The sequence below is a fragment of the Equus asinus genome, chromosome 7 (assembly GCF_041296235.1).
Source record: "Equus asinus isolate D_3611 breed Donkey chromosome 7, EquAss-T2T_v2, whole genome shotgun sequence".
NCBI classification, from domain to species: domain Eukaryota; kingdom Metazoa; phylum Chordata; class Mammalia; order Perissodactyla; family Equidae; genus Equus; species Equus asinus.
The window spans coordinates 38467073-38489573 of NC_091796.1; the positions used below are offsets into that span (position 1 = coordinate 38467073).

At 43.7% G+C, this 22501-nt stretch overlaps 2 protein-coding genes across 27 annotated transcripts in view; one reads left to right on the top strand and one right to left on the bottom strand.

The window, feature by feature from the left end:
- The window catches only part of ZNF397 (zinc finger protein 397), a 47277-nt gene that overhangs the window by 8452 nt on the left and 16324 nt on the right, over positions 1-22501 (bottom strand). Inside the window, exons 1-2 of one of the 6 annotated variants that reach the window (XM_014829270.3) lie at positions 4571-4701; positions 3734-3965 (exon numbers count right to left, since the gene is read on the bottom strand). The exons of 1 other annotated variant lie outside the window; for it this stretch is intronic. In XM_014829270.3, the coding sequence (XP_014684756.2) occupies positions 3734-3833 (100 nt within the window). In that variant the 5' untranslated portion in view covers positions 3834-3965; positions 4571-4701. Of the gene's footprint in view, positions 1-3733; positions 3966-4310; positions 4702-12695; positions 13201-22501 lie in introns of those variants that run through there. 4 more of the 6 variants (XM_070513182.1, XM_070513184.1, XM_014829272.3 and 1 more) reach the window with 4 other exon arrangements.
- ZSCAN30 (zinc finger and SCAN domain containing 30) overlaps positions 4675-22501 on the top strand; it is a 37522-nt gene continuing 19695 nt past the window's right edge. For 2 of the 21 annotated variants that reach the window (XM_070513196.1, XM_070513188.1), the window contains exons 1-6: positions 4689-4883; positions 5711-5782; positions 6436-6490; positions 6583-6749; positions 18622-19059; positions 19565-19703. In XM_070513196.1, coding sequence (XP_070369297.1) covers positions 18652-19059; positions 19565-19703 — 547 coding nt within the window. In that variant the 5' untranslated portion in view covers positions 4689-4883; positions 5711-5782; positions 6436-6490; positions 6583-6749; positions 18622-18651. Of the gene's footprint in view, positions 4889-5710; positions 5783-6395; positions 6491-6582; positions 6750-7648; positions 7956-12368; positions 12449-18548; positions 19060-19564; positions 19704-20919; positions 21202-22134; positions 22317-22439; positions 22471-22501 lie in introns of those variants that run through there. The other 19 variants (XM_070513204.1, XM_070513202.1, XM_070513203.1 and 16 more) reach the window with 19 other exon arrangements.

The window sequence follows — 22501 nt, forward strand, 5'->3', positions numbered from 1 at the left end:
TCATGATTTTCTTTGAAGCTGAGACTGCCTCCTGGCCATCTTGGGTTCCTTATGCTGCTGAACCAACAGGCAGAGAAGGAGTCACTCTACTGGCCAGGGTGGCTGACACCAATTACCAATGAGGAATTGGTTGCTGCTACATAATAGGGGCAAGAAAGAATATGTCTGGAACTCAAAGGATTCAATGGGGGTGCCTCTGCATTCTCTCATGTCTAATTGGCCCAGTCAATGGTACACTGAAGTAACCTGAAAGAGAGAGGATCATAAAGGGCTCAGATCATCCAAGAAAGAAGGTTTGTGTTACTTAACTGGTAAAGAACTCTGTGCCACTGAGATTCTGGCAAAGGGTAAAGGCAATATGGAATGGGTGATGGAAGAAGACAGTTATGATTATCAACTTAGGCTTTGTGAACAGCAAAAACTGTAGCAGTTATTTTATGTTAATTATGTCTTTTCCCCCTTCTCCTCACTACCTCATACGAAGAGCATTGATGGTAGTGAAGTTTTAGGTTTCAGGTGGGAGTATTATTTAATTATATGTCAACCTGCAGTGAAACGGGAGCTTAAGAGACTCTGTTTTTCTGCTGTGTTGGGAACACAACAATCCAAACAAATGACAAAAGTGGATATTGTAGGGGTTGGCCATGTGGCCAAGTGGTTAAGTTCATGCACTCCACTTCGGTGGCCCAGGGTTTTGTCAGTTTAGATCCTGGGCATGGACCTAGCACCGCTCATCAAGCCATGCTGAGGTGGTGTCCCACATGGCAGAACCAGAAGGACCTGTAACTAGAATATACAACTATGTACTAGGGGGTTTTGAGGAGAAGAAAAAGAAAAAGAAAAGTGGATATTATAGGTTAAAAGCGGTGGACTATAATAGATATTCTCCTTTCACCCCTCTAGATCTACTGTTCACCCTGCTCTGTGCCCCAGGAGGCCGAGATCAGTGTATGGACTACATCATTTGGGGTTCCATGCCCTCTGGCCTGCAACTAGATTTGGCCAAAAGTGGGAGGAGAGTTGTAGAGTGACCAACTGTCCTGATTTGCCCAAAACAGAGGGGCTTCTTGAAATGTGGGACCTTTGCCGGTGCTAAATCCCAGGCAAAGTGGGATGAGTTGATCACCCTACATCCTGGCTCCCTCCCTGCTGGGCCAGGAGTTGGACGTAATTGTGTTTCTTGTAACAAGGCCACAGCTCCTATTGGGCGGCTCTGTACTACAACTACACTCTCCAGGATCTGGTAATCAATCTCTTCCCTTGTAACTTAAGGCCTAAAAGTAGTAACTGCTTCTCACTGTTGTTTGCCCCTAGGCTGTTCTCTCTCCCTCGATTTTTGTAATCCTGCCCATCCTCTTCATCAAACTTTGAATTATCCCATTCAAATGAGGAATCATTTTCCTGCTAGAATCCTGACTGATACACCCTGGTTTATGTTCTCCATAACCATTATCACTATCTGATATTATATTGTATATTTATTTCCTGTTTTCCCAACTGGAATGTAATCTCCTTGAGGGCAAAGGCTTGTCTGTTCAGTTCACTGCTATATCCCTGGCATTTAGGACAGTGCCTGGCACAGAGTAAGCCCTCAATAACTAATAATAATATTATATGGTTAATAATAACTAATAAGTTATGATCTTATTGACTAATAAACATTTATCAACGATAGGTATTTGCTGAATAGTTAATTAAATGATTTGAAGGATACACAATGTTAGCAGTGACTATTGGTGGAGTTGTAGGTTTTAAATTTAAATTTTCTGTTTTGTGCCTTTCTGCATTTTACAAATGCACTTTAGTATAATTATATTACTCTATAATAAAAAATGTTACTTTATACACACTTTAAGAGACACAAACACATGTGATATGTATATCAATTTATGTAAAACTGCGCAGAGGAGGCCCCATTCTGCAGTGATTCTCAGGAAAGATGAGAACTAGATACCTCAGAATAGTTTCTTAAGGAAAAACAAATTCTAAATACAGGAGAGAGAAACTAAATAAAATAAACATGCTCCAAAACTAAAAAGAGGCAGAAGATCTAGAGTAAAAGGAAGGGAGAAATATAAGTTGAATTTCATAGGAAAAACAGCAGCAATGGGAAGATCAAAATCAAAAAGCAGCAAAATTTGATGTGGAATTGAGACCCTGCAGAACATCTGAACAAAGTCAGGATCAAAATTATCTTACTAACATAACAGTGGCTACCATTTATAATTTACTACCAGCCAGGTCTGTGCTCAGAGCTTTATAGGATCTCATTTAGTGATTGTGATGTTTGTTATAGTAGTAATGGACCCCAATGAATCCTATCTCCCAGTATCTATATCCTTGTGTAGTTCTCTCCCACAGTGACTCTGGAACTGGTCATGTGACTTGCTTTGGTCAGTGAGATATCAACAAAAAGGTTATAAAAGTACTTACGGGGCGAGCCCCGGTGGCCTAGCGGTTGAGTTTGGCACAGTCCACTTCCATGGCCCGGGTTCAGTTGCCGGGCCTACACCACTCATCTGCCAGTGGCCATGCTGTGGCAGTGGCTCACATACAGAAAGAGGAAGACTGGCAGTGAATGTTAGCTCAGGGCGAATATTCCTCAGCAAAAAAAAAAAAATAATAAAAAGTTAAAAAAAATAAAAGTACTTATGCATCCCAGGGTTTGCCCTCTCTCTGATTTTGGAAACTAGAAGCCCTGTGAAAATGTCTGGGCTAGCCTGCTGGAGATACGTAACCCTAGCCATAGTCAGCACCAAAAGCCAGGCATATATGATTGATACCAACTTAGACCCTGGCCCTAACTAAGCCACTAGATGACTGCATGAGTGATCTCAGACAAGACCAGGAGGAAAAAACTGCCCAGCTGAACCCTGATTAAGTCGATGGCCTGCAGAACCATAAGAAAATAACATGGCTTAAAAATGTCTGACATTTTAGGTCACTAAGTTTTGGGGTCCTTTATTAGGGAGTAATAGACACAATCCTCAAAATAACCTCCAAAGTATGAATTATTATATACTCATAAAGTGAGGACACAGAATCATAAAAAAAATGTAACTTACTTACTGAAGCTAGTAAATGATAAAGCTAGCATTTGAATCCAGGTTGTTAGACTCCAAAACTTTTAACTATTCCTCTACAGTATATGAAAAAGAGGATATGAAAAGATTTTAAGGGGGAAATACCAACACTGACAGATTGGTGATAAAGTGATTATAATGGGAAAAATGGATGACTTTGGGGACTTAAAAGAGAGGATGGATTCTACGAGAATTTGACTGCCAGAATTCACAATAAACTCAGGTGACTGTGTGGGGCCGGCCTGGTGGTGCAGTGGTTAAGTTCAGATGCTCCACTTTGGTGGCCTGGGGTTCATGGGTTCGGATCTTGGGCACGGACCTACACACCACTCATCAAGCTATGCTGTACTGGCATCCCACATACAAAATAGAGGAAGACTGGCATAGATGTTAGCTCAGCGACAATCTTCCTCAGGAAAAAATAGGAAGATTGGCAATAGATGTCAGCTCAGGGCCAATCTTCCTCACACACACACAGAAAATAAATAAAATTATTTTTTTTTAAAAAGTCACCTGACTCTGCTTTGAGCGCGAAAGAGATGGAACTGCCTAAGAGAGTCAGGAGCAGGCAATGAAGAATACCGACAGCACCTGAAGACACTAACATAGCAAGGGTAACACTAAGAAAGATATAATACGCTGCTTCTCACCCGACAGAAAGCGGTGTTCTTGAGATTCACAATTGAACTGGATCTCCATGGGCTGCAGCTGGACACTTGACACCTCAGGGAGCAACTGGAGAATTACCATTTCCTCAGTAAGCTTTTCTTGTCCAGGTAGGGGTCTGAGACCTGGCGGCAACTGGGCACCACTGGACTTGGAAGGGAATCATTGCAGAGACTGGAGATACAATTTCTGAGACTAGACCACCAGAAACATCCTCTAGATATAAAAGAAGTGAAGGAGAAAACAAAATCTCCTTTAGTTTCCAAGTGCTTTTCTATTCGAACTTATTAAGCCTCGTCCCTCATCATCCAGGAGGCAGGCATTAGCCCTCTTGAACATATATTCTCCACTCCAAGTCTAGAGATCTTCAAACGTAATTGGGGGTTAATGCTACCAACATAAGGGTATAACTGGAAAGATAAGGCAGGAGAGGGAATGTTAAGAGTTTTGTCCCCGCAGTTAACAATATGTTATGTGCTGCCCTTCCTGTGCCAAAATGACACTACTGATTGATCCATCATCATGATCTTGCCTCCCTTCCTCCCTTCTTCCAACACTCACACATTCAGGTTGCTCTTTCCCGGCACGGTCGGCTGATTCCAACAGCCCCCAAAGTTCCTGGTTCATTCAGCTGTTCATTCAGCTGAACCGGGTACCAAGTGCACAGTAGGCCAATAACCGGCCAGCGCGGCGACCCTGGCGGCCTTGACGCTGCATGCACTCGAGAAACCACACACGGCTCCCCGGCGGCGCTGCGAGGCCGCTCGGGAGGCGAGGTCACCCGAGTTCCTCGGCCCTCCTTGGGCCGACATCACCCATACCTGGAAGTGTTGTCCAGGTCGCTATCAAGCCCCACGCGCGGCGAACCAGCCATCACCCCGGCCGCTCTAGGAATCTGGGAGGATTGCTCAGCTCTATGGCGCGTGGCCTCGCACGTGCGCACGCGCGGGGCGGCGGCGCGAGGGGGGCGGAGGTGAGGGTAGGGCTGCCGAGATTTAACCCCCAAACATCCGCGGAGCTGTCCCTGCTCGGCATAGCGAGAAACCTGGTTGACCAGCGGCAGATCCCGTGCTATCCTGTCTGCCGGTTCTTGACGTGAATGTCGGAAAGCAAGCGTCTGGAAAGCTCTCTGGGGTAGGGTAGGTTTTTTGACTACATAATGTGTTCTTCCTTGGTTATCTCTTTTTTTCTACACTCCCTGCTGCATTTCTCAATCAGATTCGCTGGTCTGCTTCCATTCTAACTTTCTTCTTCTCGTCACCGGTTTTTCCCCCAGAAGAGTTTCGTGCCGCCGAATCACCTGGAGGTCTTGTTAAAATACTGCTTGCTGGGCCCCACCCCCAGGGTTTCCGACTCGGTAGATCTAGGGTGGGAGCCCAGGTTCTCAGGTGATCCGGATGCTGCTGGTCCTGGGACCACACTTTGCGAACACCTACCCCAAAAATAAGTAATGCTCGGCAGTTAATCCCTGAATTGCTGGGAAGTTGGATTTTCATCTACTTTGCCATCAAAGAAAGGGCACGGAGTCTCTTTCTGAAAAGTTTGCTTGCCAGTACCATCAATCCTCATTGTGGCTAAAGGATCAGGGTGAGAAGAAGGAACTGAAATGGGGGCGGAGGGTGGGGTGGGGCGCAACAGGGTCGGCAAGGATATTGCTGTGTCCTTGGAAATATCTTGGGAAATAAGGGGGAAGTTAGGAGAAGGATTGAGACAGGTGAGACATGTGACTTGGGTTACGATGTCGGGAAGAAAAGGTACGGGAATGAGAAACTGGTGGCAGGCTGCAGTGATGGTTGAGGTAGAGGAAGACAGCTTCCTGTCCCAGCCCAAGACCCCCTTCCGATATATGAAATCTTAGGGATGCATGAATGAGACCTGATATACCTGTAAGGAATTCGTTCGGGTCCAGCCCTCCCAAGTAGCAAGTGCAGATACTTTTTTTTTTTTTTTTTTTTTTACAGATGCTTTTTTAAAAACAACTTTACTGAGGTACAACAGACATACAGTAATCAATATTTAAAGTATACAATGCGGTAAGTTTTGTCATATGTATACAACTGTGAAACCATCCCCACAATCGAAATAGTGAACACATCCAGCAACCTCAGAAGTTTCCTCCTCCCCTTGGTAATTCATCCTTCTCCTCCCCCAGCTATCAATCACTGTTCTGCTTTCTGTTACTGTAGATTAGTAACAGTACTATACTAACATTAGTTACTATAGATTAGTAACATTAGTACTAAAGATTAGTTTGCATGTTCTAGAGATTTAGTTAAATGGGATCATATAGAATGCATTCTTTTTTGGTCAGACTTTTTTCACTGAGCATTATTATTTTGAGATTTATCTATATTGCTATATTGTATATACCTATATATATTATGTGTATCAATAGTCTATTTCTTTTTGTTGCTGAATAATATTCCATTGGTTGTATATATCACAGTTTATTCATTCACCCGTTGATGGGCGTTTGAGTTATTTCCATTTTTTACTGTTACAAATAAAGCTTCCATGAACATTTGTGGACAAATCTTTATATGGACATATGCTTTTTTTCTCTTTCACGGTAGGTGTCCGTTTAACATTTTAAGAAACTGTTACCATTTTCAGAGTGGCTAAACCATTTTGCTTTCCCACCAACAGCGTTATGAGCATGCCTTAGCTGAGATACTACTTTTAACAGGTTTCCAGGAAAAGAGAATGAGAAAGTTAGCCAAAGTTACTTCTCACGTACAAAGGTAAAGGGTTTTATTAATCTTTTACCCAGAAGTGATGATGTGAACATAGATTTTCTGGGTGTTTAACCAAGGAAACCAAACTGTTCTTTCAGATTATGCTAGACGTGTTGCTTTGTGGAGTCTTACCAGAGATGTTACATTCTGTGTGTGAGTCTGAGAAGCCAGTTTGGAGTTGAACAGTTTGCTGGATTGCCCAAAACAAACCTAGACCCACCTGTCGTCCACACCAGCCGATGCTGAAGAGGTTTCTCTCAATAAGGTAAAAGGAATTTGGAGGTTTCCAGAGAGATCAAGAGTGATAATACAGGCATGGGAAATGATAGGAGATCCTTAAAAATGAAACTGATAGGCCATCCACCAATATTCTACCTGATTTCTATTTCCTATTCCATTTCCTCTTGGGGGAAGCTAGGCAAAACTAACATCTGTCTGATTTAATCATAGATTCTAGAGCAGTAGTTCTTAATCTTTTTGAGAATATGAAAACTATGGACCTCTTCCTCAGAAAGTGAACATAAAGGCCCTCATGTGAATTTTTGCTTATCATGTGTTATACTGTATTGGAAATAAATTTCCTTTGATACTTAGACTATATAAGCAATCTTCACAAAGAATAAATTTCAATGTAAAAATCAATTTCAAGTTCCAAGTGAAAAGGGGAAATCCATCCAAATTTTGAACCTGCATAAAAAAAATTAACTCTCTGTTTGATCAAATAAATATTAACAAGTAGGTGTCTGCTGTTTGTTTTGAACAAGACATTAAATTACAGACAATATTACATCTTTGACATGTTAATGTGCATGTTCAATTGACTTTTTAAAAACAGAACCAGTGTTGAAACTTAGATTCAGAAAGAGAAATAATAGCCAATATAATGAGAGTTCCCAAGGTTCACTTTGGCAGAGATGGGTAGGCTTGTATCAAGAACTTTGGAGTTTAATTCAGATGAGATCATTTCCTTTACCTTCAGTCAATGAGGTCATTGGCATCAGTTTGAAAAATCTTCAATTCTAAGTAACTGAAAACCAAGTCACAGCAGTTTAAACAACTCTTGGTTTGTAGTTAGTGCATTGTTGTGGGTTAAATTGTGTCCCCCTGGAAGATATGTTCAAGTCCTAACCTCTGGTACCTGCAAATGTAACTGTTTGGAAACAGGGCCTTTGTGGATGTAATCAAGTTAAGATGAGGTCATACTGGATTAAGATGGGCCCTAATCCAGTTACTGATGTCCTTATAAGAAGCAGTAAATTCAGACACAGAGGAGACTCACAGAGAGGAGAGGATGCCACGTGACTGTGGAGGCAGAGACTGAAGTGATGCATCTACAAGGCAAACAACATGAAGTGTTGCCAGCAGCCACGAGAAGTTAGGAGACAGGCATGGAACAGATTCTTCCCTAGAACCTTCAGAGGGAGCGTGACCCTGCCAGGACCTTGATTTTGGACTTCTAACCTGCAGAACTGTGAGAGCATAAATTTCTATTGTGTTAAGCCATTCTGTTTGTGGTACCAGAAGTGGGGTGCTGCTGTAATAAATACCTAAAAATGTAGATATGATTTGGAATTGGGTAATGGCTAGAGGCTAGAAGAGTTTAATGCCCATGACAGAAAAAGCCTAGGTTGCCTTGAAGAGATTGTTGGTAGAAATATAGACATTAAAAGTGATTCTGGCAAGGTCTCAGAGGAAGTGAAAAGGACAGTAGAGAAATTTCTGTCAACTTAGAGAATACATATATTGTCATGAACAGAATGTTGCTAGAAATAATGAGCATTATAGCTATTTTTGGTGAAGGTCAGAAAGAAATGAGGCAAACGTTATTGGAAACTGGAGAAAATGTGATCCTTGTTATAAAGTAGCAGAAATTGGCTGAATCATGTTCTGCTTTGGGGTAGAAAATAGAACTTGTAAATGATGAACCTGGATATTTAGCTGAGATTTCCAAGCAAAGTGTAGAAGGTATGGCCTGGTTTTTTCTTGCTGATTATAATAAAATTTGAGAGGACAGATAAATTGAGGAAGAAACTCTTAAGCAAAAAGGAATCAGCAGTTCATGATTTGGAAAATTCTCAGCCTATCCAGATAGCATGCTCTGGAGACAAGGCTATGAGTGTAGCTGGACAACCTTTTGATGAACAGATTAGGTGTGTGATTCATGGATCCAATCAACCATCTCAACAGAAATCAGGAATAGAAATGGGGTTATCGAGGAAGGATCTATGGAGAACCCCTGCATCTAATTGTGTGGATCCCCTTGATATCCATGGAAGATGAACATGGTTCTTGAGAATGTTATATTACCGGAAACACTGCCAGCTTGGAATGAATTGGAGAGAGACAGGACAAAATGAAACAAGGCTGTTAGACTTGTGGGATTCTACATGTAAAACATGGTGTGCCCAGAGGGCAGGGCCACTACTGAGGGCTGGGAGACCAGGGCCACCTCAGCTGAGAGTGGCTCAAGGTCCAATGGGACCTATGTGGCCCAGAGACTGGGGTTGATGGGGCTTCCACTGGCCCAGAGGGCAGATCAAGCCACAGAGTAATTTGGGAACTCTACAAATATTTGGAAATTAAACAGCATACATCCTAATAACTTATGGTTCAAAGAAGAAATCACAAGAGAAATTATAAAATGTTTTGAACTGAATGAAAATGAAATGCAACATAAAATTTTATAGGATGTAGGTATCACAGTGCTTAGAGGAAAATTTATAGCTGTAAAATGTCTATATTAGAAAAGAAAATCTCATATCAATAATCTAAGCTTCCACCTTAAGAAATTTGAAAAAGGAAAGCAAACTTAACAACTCCAACAAAAATGTAGAAGGAAGGAATAATGATTTGAGTAGTAATTAATGAAACAGAAAGCAGAAAAACAATAGAGAAATATCAAACCAAAAAAATTTGGTTCTTTGAAAATACCAACAAAAATTGACAAACATTTACTAGACTGACCAAGAGAAAAAAAAAGATTACCAAAAGCAGAGAAGAGGGGTCATCACTATCAACCCTACAGAAATTTAAGAGTACATATAAGGAAATACTATGAACAACTTTATGTCGACATATTACACAACATAAGTGAAATGGACAAATTATTAGAAATATACTAATTACCAAAACTGACTGAAAAAGAAATACAAACTGTGAATAAATGTATGAAAAATAACAAACTTGAGTTAGTAATACAAAATTTTCTAATAAGAAAAGCACAGGCCCAGATGGCTTCACTAGTGTGTTCTATCAAACAGTTTAAGACTAATACCAATCCTTCAGAATCTCTTCCAGAAAATAGAGGGGGCCAGTGATTACTCTGATACCAAAGCCAGATAAAGACATTACAGTAAAAGAAAACTACAGGGCCAGCCCCAGTGACCTAGTGGTTAAGAGTGAGCACTTTGGTGGCTTGGAGTTCATGGGTTTGGATCCTGGGTGTGGATCTAGACCACTCAACAGCCATGCTATGGCAGTGACCCACATACAAAATAGAGGAAGATTGGCACAGATCTTAGCTCCTGGCTAATCTTCTTCACCAAAAAAAAAAAAAGAAAGAAAGAAAAAAAGAAAACTACAGACCAATATCTCTAACAATATAGACACAAAAACCCTCAATAAAATATTAGCAAATTAAATTCATTAATACATAAAAAAGGATTATACACCATGACTGAGTGGAATATATCCTAGTAATACAAGGTTGGTTTAACATCCAAAAATAATGTATTTAGGGGCCGGCCCGGTGGCGCAGCGGTTAAGTGTGCACATTCTGTTTGGCAGCCTGGGGTCCGCCAGTTTGGATCCTGGGTGCAGACATGGTACCGCTCATCAAGCCATGCTGTGGCAGGCGTCCCACATATAAAAGTGGAGGAAGATGGGCACAGATGTTAGCTCAGGGCTAGTTTTCCTCAGCAAAAAGAGGAGGATTGGCAGATGTTAGCTCAGGGCTGATCTTCCTCAAAACAACAACAAAACATAAAAATAATGTATTTAGAGACTTAAATACCTCACTTTCAATAATGTTCACCAATAATAGAATGAATAAATATTTGCATAATCACACAATATAATTAGAAATGAGAATGTACAGTGTACATCTACACAAAATATGAACAGATTTTACAAACAATGTTGAATGAAGCCAGACTTAGAAGATATTGAATTCCGTTTATATAAAGTATGAAAACAGGCAAGACCAACCTATCATGATCAATGTTCAGTGTAGTGGCTACCTTTCAGGGCTAGAGGAGCGTGGCAAATGGAAGACAGCACAGGAGAGCAAAGTCCTCAGAAGTCCTGATAATGTTCTGTTTCTTCATCTGAGTACTAGTAACGTGAGTGTGTCCTGTTTGTGAAATTTCAACAAACTGTATGTGCACTTAGTTACTTGTAAAGTCAGCATTACTAACTGATACTATTTGGCTGTTCTGCATTCAAAGCATCACAACATGGGCCAAAATGCACCATTTTTTATTGTAATGCTTCATCTTATTTTTTGAGACAATTCCGCCTGCCTATCCCACCTCATTCTCTTCCCATCAGCTATTCCTCTTTTTTTCTATCTTCAATTTCTTGCCCAACTCACACTTTACCTTTTTTCTACAAATATAATTAGGTCTTCACTATCCTTAAAAAACAAACACCTTTCAATCCTGTTGTCTGGTCGTCTCTTTTTCCTTCTTGCACTATGACATTTCTCAAAAGGAATAATTACGTATTCTCAGTGCATTACCATATACTTCTTAACCCCTGGCAAGAACAGTCCCGCAGGTAACATTTCTCTCCAACCCTTCTGCCTCTCCCCCTAATGCCAGCGTCACCTTAGTTCTCACCGTCCTCTAGCTCTCTGCCGCATCTGCTAGTCACTTGTTCTTTCTCCTGCAACCCTCTCAGCTTTTATGATGTTGGAACCATCTAGGCTCTCCTTCTCTGAGCAGCATTTCTTCTCTTATCTGCTCTTCCTCTTCCCACCTCCAAACATCGGTATTTCACAATTCCGTTTATTTTCCACTGGATCTCCCTTGGCGATGTCCTCGCCTTCCCCATCTTCAATCTTATTTTTAGATATCAAATCTTGCTTAGTTCACACTTCTAACCGCCTGTCCTCGTTCATCTCTTTTGCCCTTTAATCCACTCTACGCAGTACCGTCAGATATTCCCCTGAAGTACAATTCTGGCTAAGTCACACGTGAATGGCCTGTACTGATTACTAAATGCATTCCTAACTCGGAGCCTGGCATGTGAAACTCTCCAAACCTGACCCCAACCCATCCCTTAGCCTAGGTTCCCACCAAACAAGATGCTGGGCTAATGCCCCAGCATGCCTTGAACTTCCCACTGCTGTGCTCTCGCTCCTGTCGCTCCCTACATGGGAAACACTGAGCCCCTCCAAATCAGCATTCTACTCCTGCTGGGCTCAACCCGAGGAGCGCGTTCTCCGAGAAGGTTATTCTTACCTTCTCCTGCTCCGCTCCGAACCCCACGCCCTTGCACCCTCGCCATTCCAGAGCAGGACCTGTAACCCCATGCTCCCCCCCATAGCTTCTAGGGCTGTCATTGCAGACAGTCAACGTGTTTGTGGTGTGTCGATGTGATCTCGTCCTCCTCTTCCCAAAATCTTGAGACCTATTTTAGGTCTATTTTCATCTCGTTGTTATACCAAGTTCAAGCTCGTGCGCTCTCTCTCGCCCTCTCTCTCTCCATAGTTCTGTTTCCCCCTCTTTCAATCGCCCGTCAACGGTTTTGACTTGGAGTTATGCCCACCGGTCTCACCCGGAGACACGGTCCTTCTTCCCTACCCCTCGCTCCTGCCCCGGAGCCCCCCGGCGCCGCGCGCCCGCTACAGAGCTGCAGTCCTCCCGCCTTCCTAGAGGGGCGCGCCCGCCCCACTTCCGGCGCGCGGCGAGAGGCCGTCCTGCTCCCTCTCTGGGGTCGTCCCCGCAGCCCGCGGAGCCAAGGGTGAGTGAGGCGGCCGGGCAGCGCGGCACTGGGTGCTTCCCAGACCGCCCCCGTGCGGCATCAGCCCTCCCCGCCGCCTTGCCTCGGCCTGCCTGTGCCGGGGCAGAGCCTGCGGCTGGACCAGGAGGCCGCCCCTCGTCGGCGCTACGGTCCTCCCGCCCGCCCGCGGTTCCATCCATCCGTTCATGCATTTGCCAGTACGCGCGCTCATCCCGCCCTTGCGTCCATTGACTCCTCCAGCACTTACCGGGAGCCTCCGGTGTCCAGGCCGCAGGCTGAGCAGGAGGAGATGCATTGATGATGGAATCTTTCCACTTCGCACGGGGCCAAAGCTCTCTCTTGAGCCAGGTCTCAGCCGTCCATCCTGACTACCCCAGTCTGGGTTAGATGCTTGATCAGTCACGCTTAGAGCACTTTCTACTTTCCTTTTTGTAGTTTTCATCACGATTAAATTAGTATGTGTGCTTTCTCTTTAACGTCCACCTCTCACTACTGTTTTTAAGGTCTGGAATGGCAAGGACAAGGTCTTGTTTATAACACTTTGCTCAGCGCCTAGAACAGTGTCTGCACAAAGTAGGCACTCAATAAATATGGTTAGAGAAATGTGTGAAAAACACAGGCCGTCTTCGAAAGGGCCCTTGGTTTAGCGGGAAGGCAGATGTGAAAAGGCAGTTCAGGAGAGTACACATCTAAGACCATAGGACTCCATTTGGTTTCAAAACAGTCCAGACTACATCACTTACAAGCCATGTGACCTGGGACAAATTACATAACTTCCCTGTTTCTTTTTAGTAAAACAGTAGAACCTAGACCATAGAGTGCTGTGAAGACGAAATGAATGAAGCCACTTAAAACAGGTAGTGCTGGACTCTGTAATAAAAGCTCAGTTAATGTTTTCTGATACAATTACTTAAGCGAACAGTGCAGGTACATTACAGTAACAGCGTGCTGCAGCAAGCAGGATTGTCCAAAAGTGCCTTGGAGGTTCTTGGGTTTTTTGGACTAAGAGTTAGCTGGGATCAGGAACTCATCTTCTCTCAGAAGGGCTCTATCTATGCTCAGTGCTTCCAGCCCCGCAACTGGGTTCCCTAGACAACTCCATAAACGACTGACACTTAATCCAAACTTCTGGTCCAAAGCAGTTGGCTTATGCCTCCCACTGACAAGGCTGCTTTCTCACCTTTACAGTAGAAGGTAGAAGGCATTCTCCTCTAAAACAAAGCAGCACCTCTCTCCAGAATTCCCTTCTGGGATGATGGAAGAATCAGGGGACCTGTGCTTCCTCTTATGGGCTGGTATGTTTCCCCAGTAGAGCCTATTCTATAACCCGTGCCTTGTGATGTGGAATTTGCCTTTCTCTTGCCCCATATCTACCATGTGTTGAGTACCTACTCTGGGCCAGTGTTTTAAAATGTAAGTTTTATTATTATTCAGGTTTGGTCAGGACAACAGATCAGGATATGATTGCCATTGAAAAGACAGTTTGTTACTCAGTTCCCAAGAGGAGGGGGTGTGCCATACCCCACAGGGCCACGGGGAAGCACCAGGGTTGGTCAGAAGGAAGAGAGAGTGAGGGGAAAGTGGGTAGGAGCCTGTATTGTGGTTTTTGTGGGAAGGAACTGGCTGGGCAGGGTAAACGGGTTTAGGATTGGCTGGTTTGAATACTTCCAGTGGGCTGTGAGGCATAGGGGTTGTCCCTAATTGTCTAGTACCTGGTCTTGGGTGCTTCGGGCAGGGGAATGGTGGCCCTGGATGTGAAAACCCATAGAGGAAGTGGGGAGGGTTTGGGCTCTGGATTGGTTGGTTTCCATGTGAAAGGCATGCTTGCATGTGAGTTTACTGTCTCTAGGAAACAGCTATCCCTGGGAGGAGCAGTCTCTCCAGTGTCAGCAAGGTCTTAGATGTTAAAGCATCAGAATAAAAAGACATGCTTAATACGCCAAGCACTACTCTAGATGTTTTATTCTATTTCCAGTTCCTATAACAACACTGCAATGAAGACATTATTCATTCCGTTTTTAGGAGATGAAACGGAATCTCAGGAGGGTTCAGTCAGTGAGTAATGTCACACAACTAGTAAGAGGCTGTCCTATGATTCCAGATCAATGGCTCAACTGACCCCAAAGTTGGTGCTCTTCCTATGATCTAGGCCACCTCCCTGCAGTATAAGAAGTTCTGTGGAACATTCTTCAGTCCTTATTAGACAGTGTTGACCCCTGCCTCTCTGAAACTCTCCTTCCTGGACTACAGTGATACTCATTTATATACATATGGCATCTACTATGTACCATGCAAGGGATTGGGTGATGGGAAATACCATAGTGAGCAAAAATGTTATGTAGCTTATGGTCTAATCGTGGACAAGACAGGTGTTAACCCAATAGTCCCACTAAAGTGTATATACTGATAAAGTGAGAGAAATGCCCTGAGGGAAAGGAATGCAATTCCCTTTAACTACGTCTCTCTCGTGACTCCCTGACTAGCCCAGGGTTCTCAACCCTGTCTGCACATCAGAATCACTTGCAGGATGTTTCACAAATACAGTTGTTGGGACGCCACTAAGGAGATTCTGACTCAGTGTGTGGTGTGGCCCAGGCATCTTTAAAATGAGATGAATGCAATCAAAGAGAACCTCACCTTGCAGAAGAATTTTGTTTTGTGTTTGCTTTTCCTTTTTTAAAAACTGGTCAGAGGAACAGGATCAGATTTGCAGTTTGAAAAGATCACTCTGGTTATAACATAGATAACAGACTGTGGGTTATTGTGTCGTGTGGCAGAAAGGATAGTTGCTGGGATGAAGATGGTGGTGGCAGAGATGGGGAAGGGCAGACTCTGGAGATAGGAAATAAAATCAATTGGACTTAATTTCCATTAAATACAGGAAGGAGTACTGGAAAGGATGGTGTTAGGGATGCTTCCAGGTTTATGGCAGTGCAGCCAGATGGATGTTCCTGCTTCCTAAGAGAGGACCACTGGGAGGGGAGCAGGTTTGGGGTGGGAGGAATCTTTAACTGGTCATGGATGTACTGAGTTTGAGGTCCTTTTGAGAAATTCAAGAGGAGTTATGGTGGGAGGGAGGAACAGTGGATCAACAGGGCTGGAGCTCAGATGGGAAGTCTAGACTAGAGATGGATGGTAACCCAAGGTGAGGATGAGATTGCCTAGGAGAGAGTGAAAACACTGGCAGACTTCGGGTTAATTGATGGACCTCTGATATAGAGGAGTATGGACCAGTGAAGGAGATGGAGAAGGAACAGACAATGCTTGATGGTGAAAAACTTCCCTCCAGCCACACACCCATGGGGAGGACAAGTTGGTGAGGCATAGTATTTATAATAAAAATTGAATGCTTTCACAGACATATTGAAATTAAAAGGCAAGATACATAACATAGACTAGTGATTGCTAAGTAAAGGACATGCATCAATGTGATGCAGCCCTTGGTAAGTGCTACATACACATCGATGCACAGATCTGATGATGCCTTGACATGGGATTTCTTACATGTCAATTGTCACCTAATAAGGACTAAAGAAATGTATTTAGAATTTTTGTTCCACTAAAAAATTAATGTAAGAAGAAAATAGCCCCAAGTTTCTCTGTGTTTAGGGTAAGTGTGTATGGAGCATCTCTTAATATCTAACAAAGCACAGTTCAGGAAATGCTGTTTTGTAGGCACCTCAGACCTAACTTTCTTCTTAAATAGCTCAGTAAATGATACCACCATCCTTTCAGCCACCAGAGCCAGCCAGAAACCTGAGTCCTTGATTTCTCTCTCTTCCAAACCCTTATCCAGTGTGTCTCTAAGTCCTGTCAAATCTCCCATCTTTATATCCCTTGGCTACCATAGCCCAGGCCCTCAGCAACTCTTGCATGAATGGTTGCAACCGACTCCTTCCCATCTCCTCCACACCACTCTGTGTGGGCACGCACACCCTCCAACCATCCCTGTGGCCGTGGGGATCCAGTGCAAACTCTGTAATACAACCTCTCAGACCCTTGGTGGCCTGGCTCTTCCTCTATAGGTACCTCTCCTCTCACTATTCCTTACCTGTGCCCGAGGCTCTGGCCCAGAGATTTTTACCCTGGCTGCACATCAGAAGCATTTGTGGCACTTACTGAAGCTGCACCCATGGAGCTTCTGGCTTAATAAGTCTGTCGTGGGGTCCATGCTCCGTGGCTGATGCTGAGGTCAGAGTCAGAGGTGACAGCCACTAATCTGGCCTCCCTAAACCACCTGCAGTGTCTTCAATGGGCTGCATCCTCTCATACCCACTGTTCTCTTTGCCTGAATGACTTTCCTGTATATTTTCACCCGGCTCACTCATGTCAGACTTTGCTGAGATGTCTCTCCCAGGCAGCTCTCCCTGGCTCTTCTCCCCATCTCTCCCTGGTCTTAGTCAGTTGTCTTTCAAGGTAGTCAGAAGCTACCTTGTCTGCTTCCCTCCATCCTTGGATTTATCACACCATGTCTATTTACCTGTTGCCTTCCCATACTAAACCAGGATACCTTGAGGACACACCTTTTTTAAAAAAATTTTTTATTTTTGTTTGTATTTTTTCTTTTTGAGGAAGATTAGCCCCGAGCTAACATCTGCTGCCAATCCTCCTCTTTTTGCTGAGGAAGACTGGCTCTGAGCGAACATCTGTGCCCATCTTCCTCTACTTTATATGTGGGAGGCCTACCACAGCATGGCTTGCCAAGTGGTGCCATGTCTGCACCTGGGATCGGAACCCGTGAACCCCGGGCCGCTGAAGCGGATGTGTGAACTTAACTGCTGTGCCGCCGGGCAGCCCCAAGGACAGACCTTTTTTTGTTTTGTTTGTTTGTTTGTTTTTTTATTATTTCCCTCCTTGTACTGACTCTGGGCTTTGTTTGTTCTTCTTTTTCTAATTCTGTTAGGTGTCGTTTGAGGTTGCTTATGTGAGATTTTTCTTGTTTATTGAGGTGAGCGTGTATTGCAATGAATTTCCCTCTTAGGACTGCTTTTGCTGTGTCCCAAATGAGTCGGTATGATGTGTTTTCATTTTTATTTGTCTCCAGATAATATTTGATTTCTTCTTTAATTTCTTCTCCAAGGACAGGCCTTTTAATCCTGACAGTTCTATTCAGTACACCGCCTAGCACATAGCTCAAGTACTTATTGAAATATTAAATGAAGGGATCCATTTCTCTTTCCTTTGTGCTGTCTCAGAACTTTGTGACTTAAGAGTAATTCTTCTTGGTACCTGCACCTTCGCCATTCTCCATGACCCTTCCTAACATGTTCACCATCATTCTTAATTTATAGTGTCAACCAAGATTGTCCTGGGCCTTAACTCATTCTGTAATAAAAAGGGCAAGTGCCTTAGAGTTGGGCAACCCTAGGTTCATGTCTTGACTTTGCTATTTACCAGTTTGGGGCCTTAAGCAAATTACTTAATGTTCAAGAACCTCAGTTTCCTCATCTGTAAGATGGGGATCATAATACTTTCCTCATGGTGTTATTGTCAAGGACCAGTAAATAGTATTTTTAAAGTGCCTTCCACAGTAGGTCTTTCTTAAGTGCAAATTCCCTTCTTTTGGGAGGCCCCATGGCATAATAGAAAGAGCTAAATACTTTGATTGCACAGCCTAGTTCTGCTGCCTGCTGGCTGTGTATCTCTGGTCAGTTTATGATTCTCAGTAGCCTCGTTTGGAAAATGGCCTGATAGTCTTTATAGAAGTGTTAGGAAAATTATATAAAATTTATGTTAAATATCCAGCTAGTGCTTGGCATCTAGTAGGTGCTTAATAAAATAGTGATTATTATTCCAAGAAGTAATAATTTCTATAGTGTTTTTCTTGCTTTCTACATTCCACAAGCACTATTTATTATCCCTATTGTTGTTCCTAACATTATTACTAAAGGTTAAATTGATTTAGGTGATACTTACATTTTCTCTTTCACATGCTGAAAAAATCCTGAATCATACATCTATAAATGTACCTCACCTACAGAAGCTCTCTTTTAGTCTGTTTTCTTTACAGTGCTACACTCCCTGCCAACTTGTCTTCAAAAACTTGTATTTATATTCTAAGCACGTTTTCCCCGTGTAACATTAGCATTGTCTACCTCAGGAGCTCTCCGAAGAGCTGGAATTCAGAAGGAATCTCTTAGACACAGAACTCCATCCCCTCCCTGTCTCAACAGGGCAGCCTTTTCAGACTCTCTCCGCCCAGAATGTCAGGAAAGTCCACAGCCTTGGCCTCCCATGCCCCTAGAAAACAAGAAGGACTTATAACTGTGAAGGTTGAAGAGGAGAATTATGTTTGGGGACGAGACTTCGGCCTTCAGGGAAACGCCTGTAGCCAGGAGACCCTCCGTCGGCAGTTCCGGCAGTTCGGTTACTCTGACTCTGCTGGTCCCCGGGAGGCTCTGAGCCGGCTCCGGCAGCTTTGCCGTCAGTGGCTGAGGCCAGAGGTGCACACTAAGGAGCAGATCCTGGAGCTGCTGGTGCTGGAGCAGTTCCTGGCCATCCTGCCCGAGGAGCTGCAGGCCTGGCTGCGAGATCACCGACCAGAGGATGGAGAGGAAGCCGTGACTATGCTGGAGGACCTGGAGAAAGAGCTCGATGAACCAAGGCAACAGGTAAGAAGTAGGTGTTTTGTTTGCTTATTTTACCTAATTTAAGTAAACAGGGAAGCCATTATGAGTGGCATTGACTCGGCTATCAGAGAATTATAACATTGTTGTCTTTGGGCTTATTATTTATCCACTGGGATCAAGTCACTAAGGCTTTTAGTCCTGTTGTTTTTTCATCTAATCATTTTAAATATTTTATTTTTCCTTTTTCTCCCCAAAGCCCCCTGGTACATAGTTGTATATTTTTAGTTGTGGGTCCTTCTAGTTGTGGCATGTGGGATGCCGCCTCAGCATGGCTTGATGAGTGGTGCCATGTCTGCTCCCAGGATCTGAACTGGCGAAACCTTGGGCCACTGAAGCAGAGCGCGCAAACTTAACCACTTGGCCACGGGGCCGGCCCCTCATCTAATCGTTTTAAAGAGTTACTGACTTCTCCTGCCCTGCCCGCACTCTCGGGGTTTTCCTCTTATATTTCCTCAGAATCATAGTGCTGGTACTTGATTGCTCCTAGGACACAGCTCATGGCCAAGGAATGATCTGGAACGAAATGACATCCATGGGAGCACTGAAGTCTTTGAGTAGCCAGTTCCAGCCCTCGGAGAACCAGTGCAAGAGTGAGACTCAGGAGCCCCAAGCTTTCCATGAGAGAGGTGAGGAGCCACAGTCCCTTTGGGGATGAGGGTTATAATCTGTGGTGTGGTTCTTTTTTTCTGAGGAAGGTTAGCCCTGAGCTAACATCCACTGCCAATCCTCCTCTTTGTGCTGAGGAAGATTGGCTCTGAGCTAACATCTGTGCTAATCCACCTGTATCTTTTTGTATGTGGGACACCGCCACAGTGTGGCTGGTGAGTAGAGTAGGTCTGCACCCAGGATCTGAACCAGCAAACCCTGGGCTGCCAAAGCGGAGCACACAAACTTAACCGCTATGTCACTAGGCCAGCCCAGGGTTCATTTTTTTAATGACAGTCACTTGTGGCCTTACCTAGAAATATTCTTCCATTGGCTCTGTCTAGAATCTGATGTTCCAAAATAATTTCTAAGTTTGGGTTAAGAATTAAGGTCTCTAATAATATCCACAACATTCAAATACCAATATTCTGGTTTTTAATATTATAGTCCCACTGGCAAGGCAGTCCATAAGATGGAGGTGAATATTGTATCAGTAACAGAAACCAAATAGTAGCTTAAACAGGGAAAGTTTAATATTAAGAATTATCAACTATTGGGGCCGGCCCCATGGCCAAGTGGTTAAGTTAAGTTTGTGCACTCTGCTTTGGTGGCCCAGGGTTTCGCCAGTTCGAATCCTGGGTGTGATGTGGCACCGCTCATCAAGCCATGCTGAGGCAGTGTCCCACATGCCACAACTAGAAGGACCTGCAACTAAAAATACACAACTACGTACCAGGGGGCTTTGGGGAGAAAAAGGAAAAGTAAAATCTTTGAAAAAAAAAAAAAAAAGAATTATCAACTATTGGGCCCGGCCCCATGGCTGAGTAGTTAAAGTTTCACATGGTCTGCTTCAGCTGCCTGGGTTCGCATGTTCAAATCCTGGGCACAGACCTACTCCACTCACCAGCCACACTGTGGCGACGTCCCACATACAAAAAAATAGAGGTGGATTGGCAACAGATGTTAGCTCAGGGCACATCTTCCTCAGTGAAAAAAAAGATTTACTGTAACAGGAGATTAATTACTAAGTGGTGAAACAAACAAACAAACAAAAAAAACCCTAAGGAAACCCCAAAAAGCAAAAAACACCTCTAAAGAATGCAGGAATAACACATATAGGGAGTCTTTAAGCCTGAGGTGGAGCACCCAAGGAGGGAACAGACTGTGAGGGTGCCACATCTTCCCCCTTCTTGCCAGAGCTGAGATCCAGGTCTTGTTGGAGAGGGCGCAGCTGTGACCTGAGTGGAGCAAGGGAGAGGGTGTGTGTGCTGTGGTGCAGAACTCTGAGAAGCCAGCGCTGGGGTGTCAGAAGCCCTCCTGGGGAGGCGCCATGACACAGAACTTGCTGGGAGGCCACCCACAGGGAGGGTGCCTCTGAAGCTAACTGGAGGTGAGCACTGCTGGGTGCTCCACTTGCTACAGGAACAAACAGAGCACACCAGAGCCAGGAAGAAAAGCTCCTTCCTCCCCGAGTACTCCTCCAGCCCCCTCTAGTGTTAAAGCTCACATCATGCCAGCTGGCCAGGGAGAAATGTTCCAGTATCACAGGCAGGCACTGAAGGGTGGATCTGAAGCTGAGAGGCTATTAATTGTTAGCTGGTGCAGATGTCAAGGATTAGAACCAAAAGGACTTTGTTTATGTTATTGGCAAAATCATCCTTATTGGCAGCAGATACATCAGCCTTATTAACTTGTTCTTATTAAATTTTTGTTACATCCAACTACCCTTCTGATTTCATCTTCACCAAGCAATCTTATTAACTTCCCTTGAAGCTTATAATGAGAAAGTGCATCAGTTCAGTCTGGTCGTTGTGATGGATACATTACTAATTAATTCTCATTCTGGTTTTATTGCTCAATTTCATGAGCTTGGCTAATGAGAATCCACCCTAAGAGGTAAATCTGTTCAGTGTGATGATAAAATTATGTTTATGAGGCCACAAGCCCAAGAGCCAGACCCTGGACCTTGGCAAGTTGCCAAAGGAATCCATACATCTACACTGAGGCCTCCTGGGAAACTCGCTCCCTAATGTGTCATTAGCCAAGTGAGCCCACTTAAATGCCTTCTGTGTCAGGGAGGAGCTACATTACAATGGGTTTGAAAAATCATTTGCTCAAGTCCTCTGCCTTAAAGCAGGTAAATATCTAAATCATTTAGGATAGATTATTTCTACTTCCTTCTTTTAAGGGCTTGAAGAACAGAGACTGCTGTAATTTCTTAAATCTTTCTTGGGCTTTTTGCTCTTGATATTTGTTATGGACTGAATTGTGTCCCCCCAGATTCATATGTTAAAGCCCTAGCCCCTAATACCTCAGAATGTGCTTGTATTTGGAGATAGGGCCTTAAGTAATTAACTTAAAATGAGGTTGTTAGAATTGGCCCTAATCCAATGTGACTGGTGTTCTTATAAGAAGAGGAGCTTAGGACATAACACAGACTGAGAGGAAATCCTACATGAGGACACAGTGAGAAGGTGGCCCTCTGCGAGCCAAGGAGAGATGCCTCAGAAGAAAGCAAACCTGCTGACACCTTGATCTTGGAATTCCAGCCTCCAGAACTGTGAGAAAATAAATTCCTGTTGTTTAAGCCCCCCAGTCTGTGGCATTTTGTTACGGCAGCGCTAGCAAACTAATAAAAGTATTAAAGTTCTTCCCTATGGCCATATGAAATATTTCCAGCTTTAATTTAATTCTGTTTCCTTTTATTTGTTTGGCAGAGTCCTTATAAAACACAACCTGTACTTGAAGGTAATACCTAAACTGCCCTTTGACCTTGTTT